The sequence below is a fragment of the Neopelma chrysocephalum genome, unplaced genomic scaffold, assembly GCF_003984885.1.
Source record: "Neopelma chrysocephalum unplaced genomic scaffold, ASM398488v2 Primary Assembly neopelma1_77, whole genome shotgun sequence".
NCBI classification, from domain to species: Eukaryota; Metazoa; Chordata; class Aves; order Passeriformes; family Pipridae; genus Neopelma; species Neopelma chrysocephalum.
The window spans coordinates 8,739,711-8,754,963 of NW_020897738.1; the positions used below are offsets into that span (position 1 = coordinate 8,739,711).

The 15,253-nt window shown below is 41.5% G+C and overlaps 1 protein-coding gene across 5 annotated transcripts in view; it reads right to left on the minus strand.

Moving 5' to 3' along the window:
• LOC113970592 (septin-2) overlaps positions 1 to 15,253 on the minus strand; it is a 33,850-nt gene that overhangs the window by 15,154 nt on the left and 3,443 nt on the right. For 4 of the 5 annotated variants that reach the window (XM_027689704.1, XM_027689703.1, XM_027689705.1 and 1 more), the window contains exons 2-9: positions 12,661 to 12,712; positions 11,493 to 11,592; positions 9,939 to 10,025; positions 9,205 to 9,328; positions 4,956 to 5,090; positions 4,376 to 4,493; positions 980 to 1,081; positions 77 to 222 (exon numbers count right to left, since the gene is read on the minus strand). In XM_027689704.1, the coding sequence (XP_027545505.1) occupies positions 77 to 222; positions 980 to 1,081; positions 4,376 to 4,493; positions 4,956 to 5,090; positions 9,205 to 9,328; positions 9,939 to 10,025; positions 11,493 to 11,592; positions 12,661 to 12,687 (839 nt within the window). In that variant the 5' untranslated portion in view covers positions 12,688 to 12,712. Of the gene's footprint in view, positions 1 to 76; positions 223 to 979; positions 1,082 to 4,375; positions 4,494 to 4,955; positions 5,091 to 9,204; positions 9,329 to 9,938; positions 10,026 to 11,492; positions 11,593 to 12,660; positions 12,719 to 15,253 lie in introns of all 5 variants that reach the window. The other variant, XM_027689702.1, reaches the window with a different exon arrangement.

A 15,253-nucleotide genomic window follows, 5' to 3' on the forward strand; every position in this document is an offset into this window, starting at 1 on the left:
GATCACTGGCAGCCCCACAGAGGGATCACTGGCAGCCCCACAGAGGGCTCACTGTCCCCATTGTCCTGTTACTCACACGAGCATCGTGCGCAGCTTGAGGAAATCGTTGTGCTCTGGATTTTCAACCTCCACAACTCCCCAGGGATACAGGCGGCCTCGGATTTTTTTCCCCTTCACCTCAATGAGTTGATTGGATCCAATAACAGCAAAGGGAATGCTTGCCTAGTTGAGACAGAAAAACAAGTTACTGGTTTGATTTTTGGCCCGTTGATTTCTGTACTTCTGTCTTTTTTTTTTAAAGAAAGCACAAGAGACAGGAGAGAGGGGAAAGAAATGCTGACAAATGTTTGCTAAAATCTTCCACGTCAGAAAAGCAATAAATCCTATGTCCCAGTGAGCACCTGCAGCTTTGTGAGGCTCAGTTGTGTGAGCAGAGGCCCAGAAGGAAGTGATGCTGTGCTCTGGGAACACCTGACTGCTCAGTACAGTCTGGGCACGATGTGTCACCTGACACAGCCATGCCTGGAGAACAGCCAACACAAACACACTCAGCACACAGACTGGAGCAGCTAGAGAGAGAATTTCAGACACATTCTTCAAGCACCTTTGCAAATACCACAGCACAGAGAGGAAATTACTGCAGTAAAACCTTTATTATCTCATCTTACGGGAGGAAAGTTGTTAATTAGCCCAGCAACCATGACACATACTCTCTCCCTGCTGCTGAAACGTTCCAGTCAGAACACAGACTGCAAAAATAGTTCCTGGTGAACACTGGATTTTCCCTTAGAAGAGAAAAGAAAGTCACAACACTACCTTTGGAATTCTGATGAAACAGAGATTGGAATAAAAAGGATTATAATTCAGAGTCAACATCCAAAGATAACTGGAACTTTCAACACCTTGTAAAAGTACCCTTAGGCATATTGTAGATTGAAGAACTACTGCAGCAAAATAATAAATTAGGAGTCAAACTTGCCTTTAAAACTCTAGTTTGCTCTTTAAACTCCTCATCTTCATCAGAATCTGCATCAGGGAGCTGATAAATCCTAATGCCATGTTCAGAAATCTCATCCAGAACCTGAAAGTTTACAAAAAAGGAAGAACAATAAATTCTTATTTTATGGAGAGGTATTCAGTTAAAAACATCTCTCACTGATTTACTAGTCTGTCACAAATATGCACCTGATTCAGTGTCCAAAGTGCCAAATAACGTAAAAATATTCAGAAAAGTCTGCGCAAGGACTTGTGATGCCATTACTACACATATGAGTGGAGATTAACTCAGTAACCCAAGTACAAGCAGACTTCAAACTGATGAGAGCTCTTAACTGGCTGTTGTTGGAGGAAGCCCTCCATCCCCTGTCATGATGGCAACCAACAGCTGCAGTACAAATGAAACCTGTCCAACCAGAGGTGATTATCAAACAGCTGTTGAAATCAAACAATTCTCCAGCCCGTCAGAAGAGGAAAGGCCGTGTCTGAAGCACAGCTACTCCCCTGACAGTGTTTTCCTGCCAGGTATATAAACATCCCCCGCACTCAATAAAACATCAGGAGCCCCCACCTGCACAGAGAGCAGGATTTTCTAAAGAAGAAAGAAATCTGGGAGTAAGTGTTGCCAAGAAGCAATTAACAGCTACATTGACACAGTGGCATTTAACTCAGTGCACGTTGTTACTTTCTGCAAAATGGAAGAGAACTAAACTGTCACCAAATGATGATAAAAGATGCACAGCTGGGGTAGGTGGGGCAATGCTGCAGTGGGATGCCTTTAAGCTGCATTAAACAAGAAAGCACATTTAACCTGGCTGAGATCTCCAAAATAAAATGCAAGTGAAACAATAACGGGAAAGCCAACAGCAAGGGGTGCTAGAATAATATATTACAGCTGTTAAACCTAGTGCTTTCCTGAAAGGAAAAAGAATTGCAATAAAAACAAACTGTATTTTATGGGCCTAACAATGAAACAGCATTTTGCTGCTTCAAATCTGAATTTTTATTGGCCTCGGAGGATTCTGTGTTCTTAAAGATTAGCCTTCCCATGGGAAATTAAAAAAGAAAAAGTCAAAATATTAGTTCCCCTCTCATGAAGTCATTCTTTTGAGCATGTTTCCTTAGCAGCCTTGCATGGCACAGCTTGTGAAACTGTCTTGTATTTCTTCCCACTCAAGAGTTTTAAAAAATAACTTTGATTTCCAGAAAGACCAAACAGGAATTACTCCAAGCTGGGTTTCCTCTGCAAGCACCATAAGCTAATCTTGCTGCTCAGTCCACAGCAGCAAAACAAAAACATTTGCCCTCAGATTGAGGGCCAAATGGCAGAAACATCTAAAAAGGGACGGCTGAAGCTGCGTCAGCAAAGCAGCTTTTGATTCCTAGGCTTGATTAGAGGCTCTGCTGGCCAAGATGCTTTGAGTTAGAACAATATACAGTAGCTTGGACTTTCAAAGCTTTGGAACCACATTATACATTTGACTTAATATAAACTCAGTTTGCAGAGTGACCTTTGCCAGCAGCATAAAAATAATGAAAACTTGTTTACCTGTTTCCTAACCACGCCCTCACACTACATCCAACTCACTGCACTCAGACAATGCACAAATGTGGTGTCCATATGGCCAAGGTAAGACTGTTTTAAAGATTAGTTAGTTAAAAGCACCTTTGCTCAAACTAGAAAGAGCTGGACATGGATTAGCACTGACTATGGTCACAAGAAGTTGCCTTCAAATCAATCTGTTCATCACAGGATATGTACAGTGGGATTCATCTCCACCTCCCACAATAAATGCACACCATAAACCCTCAATCTAACATTACTGAAAAACAAGCAATTCCCAATTCCCATGGGAAACGTTTGTTTGCACTCCTGCCATGTTGTAGCTGAAATCCAGTGTTAACAACCCAGAGAAGCAACTGTCAAAACAGCACGTCCACCATGCTGGGATTGACCCTCAGACAAACCATCAACAGCAGATAAAAAGAGCACAGATAAGGGTCCCCAAAAAATTACAGCAAGTATTGAAACCTAGCAAGACTATGTTCCTCTTCATTTAACCTAAGAACTGCTTTTGTGAAAGATGACTGTAGCTAGAACCTATTTTATTCAGTTTATTTTATGTATTTGAACTGTTAAAGCAGAACATTCAAATTCCCAGTGAATTTTACTGGAAATTATTAATGTTCCACTTAAAATCTGGTCCCAAGTGCTGAACTGACAAGTAAGCACCTATGAACACTGAGCTGGAGTTCCCTGCTGAAAGAACAAATACAGTTTCTGCATAAAAAGTAGCAGCTCCACAAACAATATTACTGTGAGATACAAATCTGTCACCAAGTACAGCCGCAGAAAAAGAGAGGCAAAACCCCAGCACAATCAGCCACATTTCTGCTTTATTACTTCCCTGTGACTTCTTTCACTTTGCACCCAGTGCACCTGTCATCTCCTCACAGCATTTGTGGAGGAACACAATAGAAGCTCAAGAGCCTGGACAGAATTTCTCCCAGCAAGATCTAGAGGTCCTTTTTATCTCAACAAATGGACTATTTCCTTCCTCTTTTCACCTCGTTCCCCATATGCTGGTCACTTCTCTACAAATGCCTCTCCCCCCCTTCAGGGGCTGTTTGTCTTTGCAGACAAGGTTCATTCAGTCACAACTGTCCCCACTTTTAACTTCCCCACACAGAGGGTTTGTTCCATTTCTTGGGCAAGTTTTCTGCCATCGCTGAGCTTTACACAAACACAACAGCAATGCCAAACTGCAGCTGTTTACAAGCCCACACAAACCATGCTCAGCCCTGTCACCGTGGCACTGCTTCACCCAAAAGAGCCCCAAACAAATCCTCTAACTTAGGGTGAATTCAGACCATGTGCTGTTTTGCAAGCATGATTTTAACTACACTATTTTTCCAGTTAAATGAAACTGTAGTCCCCCTTCAAGAAAACAGAAAAGCACTCCCACAGGAAAACCCCTGGAATAAAGATCCAATAACATTCTAAAGGCTTACAGGAAGCCAGAGGATCACAAAACAACTGTCATGAAAATGTAATATAGAAGATTAAGATGTAATCTTACCATGAAAAGGTTTACTGTGGTGTAAAATACAGACTGCATTTTAGAAGTACTAATTATCTCTACACTACTCAAGGGGTAAGTTATTAAAGTCGTACAAATTCACAGGATTGCAGGGTTCAAACCTGTTAAGACTTCACAAATTATTGTCCTGAATCAATTGATAAAGCACATCAGATTCCAGGGAAGATTTCCCACCTCACAATTCCTGAACATCATGTCCTTGGCCAATATCATTCACCCCTCTTTAGTCTGAAATGCCTTTCTATTTGCTCTGTTCTCATGACCAATGTTACACCTACTCTTCTCTTCAGCCTCTCCCTCTCCTTCAGTGTCAGTGTGTCAGCCTTGGCAATCACAGGCACAATGTTCACTTTGCCATGAAGGGCCTTCATGAACTCTACATCCAATGGCTTCAGCCTGCCAACAAAGAGGAGAAAAGAAGATTGAAAAAAGGCACAGTTTTGTGTTGTTTGCTTTTTTAACAGACCAAATGCATTAAAAACTATTTATTTCAAGTGTCTACATAAACAGTATCTCCATAACAAATTAAGTCAGAGCCCTTTGCTTATCACCTTGGTCGTGTAAAGTTTGAGTTGTAATTAAAACTGTCACTACAAGATGAATTCCATATTGAAAGTGCTTATGTTTCTGTGAGACAAACAATATTAATACTGACTGATTTAAAACAATATTAAAAGTCAAAAAGGGGACAAAGCAGAGGAGAGCATTAATCCCCAAAAGACCATTTTAATTGCATTGGCTTACTGACAGGCTGGGAAGCAACTCAATCAACAGCCAAGTTACCAGCTCAGGTAATGAACAGACTTATGAACAAGCTATAATACCCTAAAATACAACAGTTCCAGGGTGTTTTCTTACCCGTGGCCAAAAGGAGAGATGAAGTAAAAGCAGCAGTGGACTCTGTTGTCTATGATGTGGCGCCTGTTCAGGCCACTCTCATCGTGCAGGTACCGCTCAAACTGGTTGTCAATGTACTGGATGATTGTTTTGAAGCTGTGGGATGGGAGGGGGAGAGAGAGAGGCATCTTACATCAGCTTTAAAATAATCAAAGAAGAATCATGAAAAGATAAGAACAGGAGGAGAATCACATTTTTTATTAAAAACATTTCTGTTACAAAAAATTCAACTTCCTAGCATTGTATCTAGTACTGAGGAAAAACATTTTGATAATGCCAAAAGATATTTGCCTACTTCTGCCCAGAGCCACTGTGTTCACTGGATAAAAAGTTCCAGTGCAAGCTCAGAAGAAAGCACTCAGTGCTGAGACAGAGACAGGAACAGAAGACTGAGGCTTTTTCTGCCTTTTTTTCTGGGGGCAGGGGGTGAGGATTTGGTTTCAAACCAGCTGACAAATGACATATCCCGGATATCCTCTTCATTTACAACCCTGACCCCAGAACCAGGTTTCTATAGTTACCTATGAAAATTCTTCTAGTCTGTTTAAGTACAAATACATTTGCAAGTCATGCACTCAAGCATCACATGATTTATTAAGTTATTTTTGTTACCTTACAGAATCCTTTTCTGTTGACAAAGAAAAGTAATTCCTACTTAGTTGAAGGCAATTTAAAATATTCCCTACAAAGAAGTAAAGGAACACAAAATCTGATTACACTGACTATTGAGATACAAAGAGCAGTGACTAGAGACAGAAAAGAAAACCCAATGCATTACTGAGAAGATGGTTTTAAGCTATTCCAGAGCATGCAGACACCTGCAAACATCATTAACACAAAAGCACACTTTCTATTAAGTACTGCAGGGGAAGGGAAATGAACACACAGATGTAGATAAGATTAGGCAGATGATTGTGTGTCATGAACATGTCTTAAACTACTTGGGGAAAAACTACGTAGAGAGCTTGACGTAAAAAATAGGATCATCCACATTTCTGTTGCTGAGAAAGAGACAATTTGACCGAGACATTTAAGGGGGAAACACAAGAGAACAGAAGAACAATCAGTGATCTGGCAAATGAACCCAGAGTGCTGGCAAATACTGCAACAGGCAACAGTCACCCCAGCACTGCATGGCTGTAAAGGTGAGAAACCAAAGGAATAGGGATGATGGAGGAGGTCCTGGAGGGAATTTGATTTTCCAGAGCTGAGTAAGCTTTTGGATGGAGAAGGAATAAATCCATAGCAGCATATATATATATATATATATATATATATATACACACACATTTACATCTTTGCAAGATTTGGCTGTTCTAAGTCATACTAGAGGACAACACAGCAAAACATCCTGGAATTTACAGGGTTTTGACCTTAGTGCTGCTCTTTTAAAAGCCTGCACCTTGATACCTAAATGGGTTGAAATACAACAACATGGCTTATGTTCCTGTTGATCTTTGATATTTCTCCTCTTAGCTGGTAAAAGGTAACGAGAGTGAAGACATACAGAGGTTAGGTCAGAAACCAAGCACTAACAATGGGAAAGAACTATCACCCATTTCTCCGGCAGTACCACTGGTTTACGTGCAGCTCTCTGGCTCTAACAGCTATAATTCTCCCCATAAATCTGGTGTCAGTGTCCTGGACCTCCTGACTTCCGGGAAACACCTGGCTGATCCCCTGTGCTGTCACTGCTGAGGAGACAGCACATCCTGGACTGGAACAGCAAACAACACAGCGCTGCATTTACACCCACGGGGGGAAAATGAACGATATTAGCAAGCTGCCAAAACCCACAGAATATCACTTAAACCAGCTTAAAACAAACCCCAAAAATTTAGCATCAGCCAGAGAGCAGCTCTCAAAGGATGACCTGTGACACTGCAAGGTGAAACAAAGCCTATGATCAGCAGCACCTAACAAGTTCACCTGCAGGCTGGTTTTGTCAGCCCTCCTCTTGAGGCCCAATTTCACACCAAATCTGTGCATCAAGCAATTTTGTTCCTCCCCTGATCAGATCCTCTCTCTTCTGTCTCGTGAGAGATGTTACTTCAAGGACATGCTCCTCTCCTGATCCCTACATACTCATGCATGGAAAAGATGCTGAATGTGTCAAACCTCTGACCACAAAGAGCTCTGCTGTTCTCCAAACATGCTTAAACCGCTGCCATGAGCAATTCTAGGCGTGGTTTGGTTGCAGAATACAGAACTTCAGCTAGCACTAAAGCTTCACACAGCATCTAAAAAACTATCACTATGGTGAACTGTGGTTCTCCTCCACCTTCCCTTCCAGCCTGTTTTAGGTACAATGACATCTGTTCAAAAATAGCCTTAGTAAAATTCATCACCCTGACATACAAATAGTCTGCACAAATTGCAGCCTTCCCAAAAAAGGGCTTTATAAATCTTGGATCACGATCAGCACCATCTACCAGTTATCCATGACTGCAGGAAATGCTCCTGAACACACACTGGAGTTCAAGAACACAAACTTGCTCCTTCCTCTGAACTACCAAGGAAGGAAGGTGGTTGCACTGAGTTTGTCTTCACTGCAGGTCAGAACAAAGAGTCTGTCCATCCGAGTCCCTGGGACATCCTGGAAAGATTAACAGACTTTGTCAAATGACACTCACTGTCTTTTTGTGTGACATGAGAAAATGAGACTAAAGAGCTGCCATTAACTACATCTTTTTGTTTTGTAGTAAGTAAGTACTATTTGTTCCTGTTGTGTATTTTGATGTTTAAGATTTGCCCCAGAAAACCACGCACGAAACGGTAAATTTTTCTCCTGGGTCTGAATCACCATGGAATGACTCTATTCAGCAAGGCTCCAAAAAGAGAGGGGGAAAATCCCAACACGTAGGTCTCCAAGAAACATCTGAGCAGAATAAACAAAGGGCATTAGAACACAATCAACAGGAAGAGCTCTCAGTAACACAATGCACAGGCTGCTCAGCTCTGGCTGCAGCGGAAGGAAGCTCTAGTCAACAGTCACAAAATAAGCAAGACCATGGTGCAGTCCAGAAAGATGCCTTTGTGTTATTCCAAAAGTTCAATTATTTTTCAACTTACTAAAGTAGGAAAAGTGGGAGGAAAATAAAAATCTCACTAGAGCTTCACTTTCAAACTTTCATTTCGTGTCTTATGGAACTTCACTGCCTTCCCTTTTGCTATGTTCCTACATACACACCCCAGAAAGAAGAGAAAAACCCTGATAACAGTGTTCTTCAGAGTGCTCCAGATAACACAGCATTCTGTCAATGAAAGACTACAACACAGTCTATCAGCATTATAGATGTTTGTTTGATCAGGTATTTGTCTCTTTCCTGACCTTTAACTCACACTGAAGGACCCAAATCAACCTGTATTAGTTTTATGCTTCCTCCCTCTGCACAGTGACACTCTGTTTGCCTTTGATTTACCACCACCACCAGAAAAAAAGTGTCAAATGTCAACATTTAAGCAAAATAAATATTGTCAGCACTTCTTAAAAGACAATCATGCGGAAACTCAAAATTCAGCTCCTAGTTGCACTGGATTCAGGCATCCTCATAAGCACAGTAATACATCTCACCTTTATTTGAAAAGAGTTATCAGTTTTCCACAGCAAAAGAGAATTGCCTGAGTGTGATTATTTGGAAATTACATTTATGAACTAATTCTGTTACAAACTGCCCAGTTCCTTCCTAGCTATGTCACCATTGTCTTTTTTCAGGACCTTTATGCTAAGGCAATTATGGATGTTGTGTAGTGGATCTGTTGACAATTACTTCACCCTTTAAAGACTATCAGCAACATTTAGGCCAGAGAGTGTAGTAACTTCATCATAAAAAAATAACAGCAGCTACTCAAATTGCTAATAGTACATATGAAGGACAGGGAATGAAAAGTACTTAAAAACATGGAAACCGGACGGCCAGAGACACAGAAAGTAAACAAACAGAAAATTCCTGCCCCCCATATTTGCACCCCATTGGAATGGCCATGGAGACAAAAAGCTGCCTGCAGTTGTCAGAGAGCCTCACTGGAGGAAAGGCCATTGATTTGGAGGCAGAATCCCACAGAGCCCAGAGAACCCCAACCAAACCTCTTAAAACAGGAGAAAGCAGTTAGAAAACTGAAAGTGGAAGTTGTAGAAGGTCACAGACACACTGGAGTGGAGTTTGTGAAGACACACACTCTATGAACAAAGCAGCATTTCCACACATACCAGTCCTGGCTGTTAATGGCATCTCCATATCCTGGTGTGTCAACTACTGTTAAACGCAGCTTCACCCCTCGCTCCTCTATCTCTACTGTGGAAGCTTCGATTTGAACTGTCCTCTCTATTTTCTCTAAAATAAAGGAACATTTGCATGGTTATTATGCCTATCCATTGCTGCAGGACAGAAACCCCTGCAGGACAGAGCAACAGAGAAGGAACTGCCATCTGGAGTGTATTGTAACCTACACAACATCAAATATTTTAGAGGAAAAGAACAAGCTGGGAGGTGAAATTTAACACCACGTCTCTGTAAATAAAAAGCAGCAGTGAACTAAAAGGGGGGTTACTCATGACAATATGCAAAAATAAAATTTGAATACTCAAAAGCATGCTGGACTGTCAAAAGGTAGTTACACCTCTAACCAGGATTTAAGGCATTAGAGGCAAAAAGCAAGAGAGGAAATGGGAGCAAAGCCACATTTAGGTATATGGACACCTAAAAGGCTTGGGTGGTGTTGTTTTTAATAACAACTGGTGAAGAAACAAAAGCTGAGTCTTTGAAAGACAAAATAAATGAGAAAATGACAACTCAACAAAATACAATTTGGAGGATTCAAATACATGTAGACAGCATGAAGAAAGGGTGTCATGGGTGAGGTTATCAGAATGAAGCAATGTTAACTGAAAGAACATGAAGTTTTATAGGATGTGTGCTGGAGGAACTGCAAAATCACATTTACCTGCAGCTCCAGGAATATAACGCTCTGGATATAGATCAGTCAGGAACAGACTGTTAATTAAAGTGGATTTTCCTAAGCCAGACTCACCTACAAACAAAATAATTCAGGTTATTAAGCATATAAACGTCTTACTCCAAGCTTTTTAAAACCCCTCGTCCTTCAGGCCCACATTATGGAGGAAAAATAATTTGTTCATCAGGATCCACCCTTGCTTTTGATATCAAAACATCAAAGGTTCAGCTGAGCACTTTGAAAGCACCGGAAAAACAAGGCTCCAGTGCTTTCAGGAACATTACATGAAAATTTTAAGTTTACTGTAATAGCTGTCACAATAAAAGCTGAAAGGTCATGCAGCACTTTGGCTGTAGACCTCGAGATAGTTCTGTTACTTAAGGGAAATTAAAACTTTTTCATCTAAACTTACAAAAATCAGGAGCTGTAGCTCTCCCACTGAAAATTTGAGAGCTTTGTGGTTTTCCTAAGCTAGAAACTGAACCTGGAACAGTGTTAGGAAGGAGAAGGAGTAAAGCAAGCCCAAACTAACAGTCAGGGTTTGCACCCTTACAGGTGAGCCTACGTGAAACCAAAAACCATCCAAAATTCACCTGAGAAGTTTCACAATTCTGTAACTTCAAGTCATACAGACTTTGTCCTACATCAAAGTAATAAACTTGTAAATGTAACTACTAAAGCTGAGTTTCAAAAAATCACTTTTTTCCTAGCCCAAGGAATCAAAGGAGTCAGCATTTAGAACAATTGGCCATATTATTGTAGATGCTACTAATCTGATCTTGGAGATGGAAAAGTTATCATCACAGACTACATGAAAGAAGAACTCTACACTTAGCACAAATTACCTGTTTATCTCACAAACACTGCTGAACACTGCCACCAAATAATCCTAAACAGTACTACAGAGCACAGAGAATAAGATGGAAGTGTTCTGCATCTTTTCTCATTTTCATTTTCCAATAGCTGCTGCAGAACAGTGACAGTCCTGTGGGCTCCCTTTGCACTTGGGTAACATTAAACTGATTCAATGCAGATATAATTCAACATGGCACTTGGAAGACCTTTGTGCCTAAAGGACTCTCCACCAAAGACACAGGTGCTCACTGACAGAACAGGCAGGGTTTATTATTATTTATTATTTCTTGAATTACAGGTTTATCTATGACACAAAAGTGAGTCAGTACTGAACAGCAGAAAACACAACAGCAGCATCACCATTTCAGCAGCAAGATACTGACCATGTGCATTCATGCCTTGAGTGGGGGAAAAGAGTCAAAGGAAGATTAAACAACCACCCCTATCATCTGACAGTGAGTCAGGAATACAGAAATGTCCTGCTGGCTCAAAGTCATCACCTCTAATCACTACAAATACTCCCTCCTACGAAACAGGACAAAATGGCAAGAGATTTAATTAGAAAGTATAGAGGTTCAAAGCTTTTTCTTCTGTGTAACAGTCAATTGCTAAGTAGGAAGAGAGATTTCTGAAAGAAATTTCGTTGTTGTTGTACAGCAGTCAAAAACACTCAAAGAAGTGACTTACCAACCACCATGAGAGTGAACTCAAAGCCCTTCTTGACAGATTTCCTGTGGACCTGGTTGGGCAGGTTGGCAAAGCCCACATACCCCGCCGAGTCAGAGAACTGCCAGGAAACAAAGGGTGGGTGTAAGTGAGATCCTTCTCCCCCTTCAAAGCTGAAAACAAGTTCAGCTGATTCTACACAATAAGGAGCAGAGGTATAAAAAGCACATGGAAAAATAAAGGATGAAACCATTTTTTGCTGCTGTAGCAAGGCAGACCCTGACACAGGCCCATTGACCATTCTGTATCAACAGAAATCAGTCAGTACCTTGGGCTACACAAACAAAAGTCTCCCCTTGCATAACATCAACATCTGCAAGCTTGCAAGAGCACACTATTATCAATCTTAAGACGTGAATACAGCTAAAAATACAAAAAAAAAATCAGTTAAAATTTAGTATTTGCTGCTACTATCTTCTCTAAAAATAAGGTATATGCTCCCAGGTAAAAGACAGGAACATTGTACTAATGTGGGGATTACCAAGACACAGTTACACAGAGATGTATCTTTTGCTTGTTAAGGTGCTCACCTATCTTCACAATCTTTAACTTCTAACAAAAGCAGGAAAAAGAAACATGCCTGAAAAACTTATCAAAGAGATTTGGGCTATAAACAGAGCAGGCTGCTTCACCATCTGTTCTCCATTGACTGAAAACCTGGAAGGAGCCTAAACAAGAACTGCAGCCACTCGATTTAGGGACCTATGAACTACCTGGAATCAGGTTTTCTTCACAGATGAATTCATGATGAGAACATTTTTTATACAATGCCAGACATTTCCAGTGGGGCAGAGGGGATACAGCTTAAAAGGTAATTATTTATTTGCTAACAATCCTCTTAAAGCCCACCCAGGGGGCAGAAACATTAGAAATGAAGGTTTGTCAAATGACGTTTCCTGAGGTAAAAGTACCATTTTAACTGTGTAAGCAAACACAGGCAAACACCAGGAAGCCTATTCCGAGAATCACATGCAAGCTCTGTTCCTACTAAACAGTTCCTTTTAAGGAACACATCTGCAGCAATAAGGTATCATTTATTCACTATTTTACCACTTCGTTAGAACCATGAGTATTTTCAGAAGTTGAACAGATTCTAAACAAAATTTGGGCTATGCAGCCATCTCTTTACCTTCACTTTTTCACCTGACTGAGACATGTTTCGTCACTCCAAGTTTCGGACACTGTGGAAAACAAAGCCATAGTGCATGTTAGCTGACTTGAAGATTACACTGATTTTAATTCTGAACTCATCATCTGCTTATAAAAATCACATTTTATTCCAGCAGAATGAAATGTCACATACTCAAGGATTACCACAATAAACAGGCCACAATCAAAATGTCTGCTTCTGAAAGAAGTTACACGGGATCATCAAAACCAGAGTACTTCATTGGAATACTTAAAAGTTTCAAAACAGAGATATTCCTTTAGAGTGCAAAATATTAAAATTCAGTATCATAACAAACTTTCATCCATCCTGTCTTTAAAGGAGGAAAATTATCTACTGAAAGCTAATGCTGAGTATGCATGGCACTCCTGATGGATGCTTTTTTAAGTTCCCTGATTCTGCACTTAGCTAATGAAACCCGAAATTCAAACATTCTCTGTTCCCAACCACACATGGGATATAACAGCATAAGGAGGTCCTTTTTCTTTCCATTTTTATCCTTTTGACTTACTATATTTCTCTTAAATATGGTTTACAAACTGGTGAACGTAATGTAACTGCTGTCCAAAAATGACACAGTAATTCCCCTGAGAACAGGACACCCATGTGATTCCCAGGTAAGGGTGAGAACATAACATTATTCCCAGTCACTTCAAAGTCCTGTTGCTGAAAAGGACACACTTGGCTGACCCATTCTGGACATGGAAACTCCCCCTGACGTGAAGAACTATCCAAAGCTTTGTTCTCTGGTTTCAGACACCCCGAAGAGCTGGGTTTTGGCAGGGCCTTCCCTATTTCCAGCTGAGCTGGAGGTGAGTTCTCAGGGCAGCAGAGAGGCCCCTTCACCCAGAGCAGCCCCCAGCAGGGGCAGGAAGGGCACAAGTGGCAGGAGCATTTCCCAGCTTGCTCTGTTGGCAGTGCAGCTCCTGGGACAGCAGGGCAGTGACCTGTGCAGGCACCTGTGTGCTGACACAAACACCTTCCTGTGGGGTAGCAGGAGCCATTTCAGCAGGATACAGGCTCTCATACTGGCATTTATACAGCCCAATCCTAGCACAGACACACTCTGGACTGAGCAAAAGCAAAGTTAGCATAATTGCCACTTGGAGTTTCAAAGAAAACATGTTTTCAGCTCCCACAGCATTTCCTTTGCCCTGCAGCAGACGTTTGAAGTCCTGGCAGCTGTGCAGATGCCAGCCACCCTGTAAGAAAAGAAAGCCTACTTTTCCCCCAAACCCAGCTCGGTTCCTTGCTATGAAAGCCTCATAAAACATCCACTGCCTGGAAAATAGGGAGGTCCTGATCCCAACCATCTTCTGGCAGCCCCTAATTAGGTATTCCTCAAAACAGTCTGGGAAACTGTTAAGAAACCCTTAGGAATGGTTTTGAAAAAAGAGAGCTTATTTTTCTTCGACCAACATGCAAGGCCTCATTCCAGCCTCCAGCCAACCACTGCTCCAGATCCTTAAAGACAGTCACAGTCCCACTGACAGATGTAACCCATTGCTCTGGCCACAGCTTTTTTCTAAGTTTGCAAACCTCTGTTGTCACTTTGTCTATAAAATCAGTAACATAATTCAAGAGCTTAGAAAAGTTCATAAAAAGCCACTGAGTGCTAATGTAGATAGACCTGGCCTATCTCCCACAGTGATGCCAGATGAGAAACCCCCAAACCAGCTGTCTGTAGATAGGAGGGGGAACAATTCAGGTTTCAATATTTATGCCAAATTGTCTAACTGCTTCTGCTTTAAGCTGACAGGAGAGTCACATCCATTGTGGCATCACCCAAGTTACTTGATTAAGAAGCAGAAGAGTCAAAATCATTGTCAGCTGACTATGACACATTTGGCTTCAAAATCAGTCTCTCATAAAAAGCTAAATTTACAATAATTTGTTCCACAAACATAACTTACAAAACCTGCTTCCTACAGGGCAAACCATATTCACCTTGTGTCTTCCTCTGACCAAAAAGTTTCTGTAGCCAAAGCTGCAGCTCAGCTGCTCTGATCACATCGTGACTGCAGCCACAGGCAGCCAGTTGGTCATTTCCACTGAATTACCTTAGAATAGAAATATTCTAACTAAAAGCTACCTCAACAACAACCATAAAAACAAACACACACACACAAAAAAACACTCACAAAAAACACCTGCTGTTCCCCAACACTTAATAAGGCGCCAGGGTTCATTTGGGAGCTCAGTTACTCAGCCACGACACACTTTGCAGTTCCTAATGCTGCCCTCGTGAGGTTTGCTCGAAAATCATTCACCCAACACCTTCCCCGGATGAGCACGTGCTGTCCTCCCGAAGCTTTCCCATACAGCACAAACCAAACGTTTATCACTCACAAAACGCCCCATGTTAAATCTCCTCCCAGCACCAAACAAGCGCAGCATCCTCAGCACTGCTCCGAGTGAGGACGTGCTGCTGGACCAGCCCCTGCTGGGCATCAGTGAGCCCTGAAACCCAGAGCTCTGCCTGCACACAGCTGAGGGAACTGCAAACCCATGGGGAGCTGAGCCCTGAAACCCAGAGCTCTGCCTGCACACAGCT